Source organism: Lycium ferocissimum, chromosome 11 (assembly GCF_029784015.1).
Source record: "Lycium ferocissimum isolate CSIRO_LF1 chromosome 11, AGI_CSIRO_Lferr_CH_V1, whole genome shotgun sequence".
Taxonomy (NCBI): Eukaryota; Viridiplantae; Streptophyta; class Magnoliopsida; order Solanales; family Solanaceae; genus Lycium; species Lycium ferocissimum.
In genome coordinates this window covers 7,848,394-7,854,593 of record NC_081352.1, presented here as the reverse complement: position 1 = coordinate 7,854,593, position 6,200 = coordinate 7,848,394, and the positions used below count along the sequence as shown (strand labels likewise).

Here is a 6,200-nt window from a genome sequence, read left to right as displayed (position 1 = left end):
TTGAACCCGTTTTGCTCTCCCCAAACATCCATATGTTTGGTTCTCATATGAGAATTTAGTGTACCCGTTCCACCATCCTTACCAGCTATTGCTTAAAACTAAATACTTGTCCACATAGGGTACATGTAGTCCATTGGTTTTCCCTATTCTTAGTAATAAATTTCCAAACTTTAGCCGTTGGCTTACGAGTTCTAGGCGGTTTGTCTTGTGTATGTGATGCGATGCGTGACATGTATCTCTATGGAATTTTCGGGGTTGTGTTTCATCATCATCATCTAAGTCTTCATTAAAAGTGTCGGTAAAATGTTATTGCATTGCCTCATGACCTAAAAGTGGATTATTTCCTCCAACATCAATACCTAACTTAGGTGTTTCTCCCACAAATGTTTCCTCATTAAGCCCACGCCTAACAATACTACTACTACTACCGGTACCACGTCTTAATCTCTTTGACATTATTAAATAGAATTAATTTAAATCACAATCAAATAAATCACAACAAATTAAATTGCGTAAATTAAATTGCGAAAAATAAATTGCTAGAATTAAATTGCGAAAAATAAAGATAGAGTTGAAACGAAGGTACCAAATTGCCGGATTAATTTCCAACAAAGTGAAGGCGGCTAGAATTGCAAATCCACCAAAGTTACTTGATTGCCGCAAAATCACCAACTCCACCAACAATATTATAATTGCAAAATTAATAATTGAAACTATAATAAGACTTTGTAATATTTATTTGAGAGAAATATAAAGTGACTAATTATTGCAAAGTAACTATAATTGAGAGATTGAGATTTGAGAGAAAGAGAAGAGTGAATGGTGTGAATTAAAATGAAAATGAAGAAGGGTTTATATAGGGGTAAAGGATGGGTTAAAGTGTTAAAAAAAAAGTTTGGGGGTTGTGGGGGCCAAAAATTAGGTAAATGACCGTTTGGCAACGTTACTATTTTTAAAATGACCGCCAACGGTCAATTACGACTAGGCGCCCCGGCGCTAACGCTCTTTAAAAATTTTTTTTTTTTTTTTTTAATTTAACCGGTTTAACCGTCCGTTCCGGTTTCAAAAAATAGAATCCGACCGGTAAAAAGAATTAACGGTTAACCGGAACCGGTTCTACCGTTCCGGTTCCGGTTCCGGTTCCGGTTCCGGTTTTTACCGGTCCGGTTCCGATTTTAACCGGTTCAACCGAACCGGTTGACGGGCTTAATTTGCACTCACAAATTTGAGATATTCATAGTTCACAATATCGACTAAGTCCTTGAGAGTAGAGATAAACAGATATCTTGGTGTTGGTACACACAAATGGCGTCTGTCCATTGTTCTTCACGTCCATCCCAAGTTGTTCTAGGGTTTCATCGTCCCCTTCACACACCTCAACCTTCCTTCAATACCTTCCACCGTGCCTTTCCTACCCACTTCAATTTCAGGTACTCAAAAATTGTTTTATTTTACCTGCTTTTAGTCTAAAATTTGTTGTGATTTCCGAAATGCTGCCAATTTCACTCTTTTAATCAACTATCTCTGTAGCAATTTTGTAATCGTTGCATCCAAAGTTGGACCTTTTTTCTCATTTTCATTTTTCTTCGTTGTTGACAAAAGAAGGGTCTGAATTATGAATAAATGGCGTTTCCGTAGCATTAATGGGTTATTCATTTGAGATATACAACGCTTCTACAACTAGTTAGAGAATGTGACTGAGCATGTCTTTTTCCTTTTTCTTTTTTCAATAGAGAAAAGAGCCAAAAATACCACTGAAACGAAATAGGTCAATTTTACGTTTTTTGCTCAAAAATGCCCTTGCCGTTAGACAACTAGCCACATAGCTCAAAAATACCCTTCTTATTAACGGTTGTTCCAAAACAAAGGAAAAAGGGTCAATTTTGCCCTTGAACTATTCAAAAAGGGGTAATTTTGAATTAAGAAATCACTAGTTGGAAGGGTATTTTTGAGCTATTTGGCTAGTTGGAGGACATTTTTGAGCTAGTTGAGTAATGGCGAGGGTATTTTTGAGCCAAAAACGTAATGGAGAGTAAAGTTGACCTATTTCGAATAGTTCAGAGGTAATTTTGGCCCTTTAAAATAGCATGGGAGCTATCTTGCTCGCGCTTGGTTGGCTCATGGCTGCATCCTCCCATCAGGGTACCATATAACTTGCCCATCAAGTCTTAGACAATTAGGAAGAAACTATTTAAATTTTGTCTTTGTAGGATTTCAAATTGTCTTCATTCCAGCTTCATTTATTACTAGGGTGCTAATGTTTAAACTCAGATCATTTGCAGGACTCTGTGGTTTCCTGCTGAATGTTTGATTGCTTTATGACATTCTTTTTTATTGCTTTGTTTATAGAGTTTTCCTTGTTTTGTCCTCCCTTATATAAATGTTACTGAATACACGTTGGAAGAGGATTGAATATTAGCAAAGGCTTTTGAATCCTGCAGTGATTTTAAGGATTTTATAAATCTGAAAAATGTTACCTTCTCTCTCCTTCAAGATTTAATTATTTGATGTAAAACCACATTTGCACAGAATAAAAGAGAAACTATTAAAGGTAGTTGAACTAATAATATTATACGACTTCTGGACAAGCTTAAAATATGAGGTTATGTATTTCCAATTTCCAATCTATCATATTATGGTACGAATTTGCCTTCTTGTCCTACAGGCATTAGCCATCCTGCATTACTTTGTCATACCTTAGAAGGTCTAAGTTGTAACAGCCTCTCTAGATTTTATTATTGGACCGGATCTTTGGAAATAGAAGACCCCTCTTTGAGAATATGTTTTCCAATTCTGCGTGTGATGCATACTGCCAGACTTTCTCGTATGACGGATACAAGGAGCCCTCTAAAAATAAACTAAAGTATAGACTTCTTTAGGCAGAGGTTTTGTGTTAGTCGGACAATAACTGATGTCTCCTCAGCATAACTTTAGTGGTTTATGATTAGCCTTTTCATTATACTTTGATGTGATGTTATCAAAGATTGTTATAAGTTCTTTGTTCCTGTTTCGTTTTTCAGATTCAACAATGTTGTGAGTGTGCATCTAAGGCAGAGACTACTACCTGTAACAAGATCAAACACCAAACCTTCAGGAGAATCAGAAAAAAGCAGTGATGCATCAGGCCCACCATTAGCCACCATTTTGGCTGGTCTCTTAGTCTTTTGTGTGGTTGGTTGGATCGTAGGATCTATTGTAATGTGGCTTATAAGTCTAATAACTAACTTCCCTCCATCGAAATAAAACTAGAACATGCAATGTAGTTTGTTTGCCCTTTACTCACTAGCTAGACAAAGCCATCTTTAGGTTGCAGCCTAAATATTGATGCTTTCCTTTATGTTACCAAGCATGAGATTAATACTGAGTTGCTTATTTGGCTTTGGTTAGACAGTCTCAAGGTCTTTAATTATTTCTACCATGTTGCTGGTTAGCTCAAATGGCATAGTACATCATTTAGAGCATGTCAAGAAATATCACTCACTATCCGTTTTCATCTAATTTTTTTTTTTTGTCAAAAAAAAATAATCAGGATAAGAGGTTTATACTTCATTCTTAAGGCATGACAGATTACAGCATTGAGATTTTGCCAATTTCTTGACTCAAACCATTCGTGGTTCTTTATCATGGAATTTCACTCAACTGCTCGAGTGTTCCTTGAATATAATGACGTTCAGAGCCAATTATGTATTGGTTGTTGATACTTGGATATCCTTGGATATCCAAATGAACACCTCTATAGTTTAACCCATGGTGAATATATGCAGTCCAACCATACAATCTTTCTGAATACCATTGGTTATATTATTGTTATAAATTATGACACTCATTTCTTTTTTCTCCCTAATATTGGTAGTTCATGAAACCTGACTTCAACTAGCTAGGGATTGAGATCATTTGTATGAAATTTGTGGTGGTTTTGATCGGAACTGGAATTTCAAATTCAAAGAACACCATGTTGATCAAAACGGACAAATCATGTCAATCCGGCGGGATTTGTGAACAATTAATACGATAGGTAATATGCAGATAGCACAAAGTCATGCCAATTCTACGAGATTTTGTGAACAATTGAACAAGCACCGAATCTTATCAATTCGGTAGGACTTCAAGGTAATTCAACAACAGAAGTTGTAAACAATTAAAAGTCTAGACAAACCGGTGGGATTTGAAGGAAACTCAACAACACACGTTGTAAAGCATTACAAGTAAATTTTGACAATCCGGTAAGAATACAACGACACTCATTGTAAGTAATTATAAGTAAGCCTTAACAATCCGGTAGGACTTATGAACATTTGAACAACTCAAGCAAAATTTACCAATCCGATAGGAATTCAAGACAATTCAACAACACATGTTAAAAACAAATACACATAAATATTAACAATCCATAGGATTTCAAGGCTAAATCTGTTTGCCTAAGTTTGAGCAGGAGAGTGGTTGAAAAGTATTTTAATCCTTTACTTCATTTAACCAAAAACGGCCACTTCTACCTAATTGTCAAAATGGAGCAAAATCTGCATGGTGGCCGGAAATTTGCCTATTTGCGCAAACCACAGATCAGCGAAATGGGATATTTATCCAAGGTTTGACAAATTAGCTCCAAAAATTTGGTAGTTTGGACTTACTAGTCCAACTTTTGGTGCTACACATTAACTATATACATCCTTTCCTTTGAGATCTATTTAGCAGATTTATAAAACCCTAGCACATACTAAAACTCCACTTTGCCCCTTCCCCCTAATTATATATTACCCTAAATGCTCCTATATCCTCAAGGCTCAAACTTATGTTTTGATTTTGATGTAATTGCATGAATACGGGCCTTTTAGCGAAACAATTAGCCCATAGCACAATCCCGCAGTTATCTACATTTTTTTGCACGGATTGCCCTTCTTTTGGGGTAGGTTTTAAATTTTATTTTCATATTTGTTTTTTTAAGTTTTTGACTTGGATACTGAGGTTACGGGTTCGAAACCCCGCCTCGTGCATAAAATAAAAAAATAATTTCGCAAGACAGTACAGAGAGTGTATGCCGGATCCAAAGATACAATCCTTAATAAAAACCAAAGTTATGCCGGAGGGGGCAGACTTTGCCTTGAGACATTTTTTTTTTTTTTTTTTTTTTTAACTTTTCAAGGCACACTTTTAGTTAAGGCATACTTTTGGTTATGCCTTAATTAAAAGTATGCCCCATAAGGCATAGTTCCTTAAGGAAAAATTTTGCCCCATAAGGCAAAACTAAATTATGCCTTGAGGAAAGTTATGCCCTCCGCATAACTTTAGTTTTCCTTGAAAGTTATGCGGAGGGGGCAGACTTTGCCTTGAGACATTTTTTTTTTTTTTTTAAACTTTTCAAGGCACACTTTTAGTTAAGGCATACTTTTGGTTATGCGCTTAATTAAAAGCTAAATAAGGCATAATTCCTTAAGGAAAAGTTTTGTCCCATAAGGCAAAACTAAATTATGCCTTGAGGAAAAGTTATGCCTCTCCGCATAACTTTAGTTTTTCCTTAAGGAAGTTATGCTTAGGGGGCAGACTTTGCCTTGAGACATTTTTTTTTTTTTTTTAACTTTTCAAGGCACACTTTTAGTTAAGGCATACTTTTGGTTATGCCTTAATTAAAAGTCTGCCCCATAAGGCATAGTTCCTTAAGGAAAAGTTTTGCTCCATAAGGCATAACTAAACTATGTCTTGAGGAAAAGTTATGCCCCCTGCGGCATAACTTTAGTCTTTCCTTAAGGAAGTTATGCGGGAGGGGGGCAGACACTCCCTCCAGCCCTGCCTTGCGAAATTATTTCTTTATTTTATGCTTGAGCAGGGGTTCGAACCCAAAACCTCATGTATCTAAGCGAAGGGCAAAACTTAAAGACCACAAATATGAGGGGCAAAATTTAAAGACCGCAAATATGAGGGGCAAAATTTAAAGACCACCCCAAAAGAAGGGCAATTCTGCAGTTATCTATAAATAAATATTTATCCTGTACCATCAAACCATCTACTCACAAACAATGCTTTCAATACAATGCACATTTCATCACTAATTTTACACCGTAATCGAGTGGTATTGCACTCCACCCCTGTTGACAAACCAAATGATCCCTCTACCGCTGAACTACATTCTCAGTTCTCATTTGCGCTAGTTGAAGAAACACTCTTTTTACTCTTCTGAAACAACCCTCTTTACCGTCCTTCCTAGT

General features: G+C 36.2%; 1 protein-coding gene across 1 annotated transcript; it reads left to right on the top strand.

The window, feature by feature from the left end:
- The first annotated feature begins 1,212 nt into the window (after window positions 1-1,212).
- Window positions 1,213-3,386, top strand: LOC132037306 (uncharacterized). The gene is made up of 2 exons (XM_059427800.1): window positions 1,213-1,430; window positions 3,021-3,386. Exons 1-2 carry the CDS (start codon window positions 1,306-1,308, stop codon window positions 3,241-3,243), a joined length of 348 nt encoding a protein of 115 aa, XP_059283783.1. The 5' UTR covers window positions 1,213-1,305; the 3' UTR covers window positions 3,244-3,386.
- The last annotated feature ends 2,814 nt before the right edge of the window (window positions 3,387-6,200 follow it).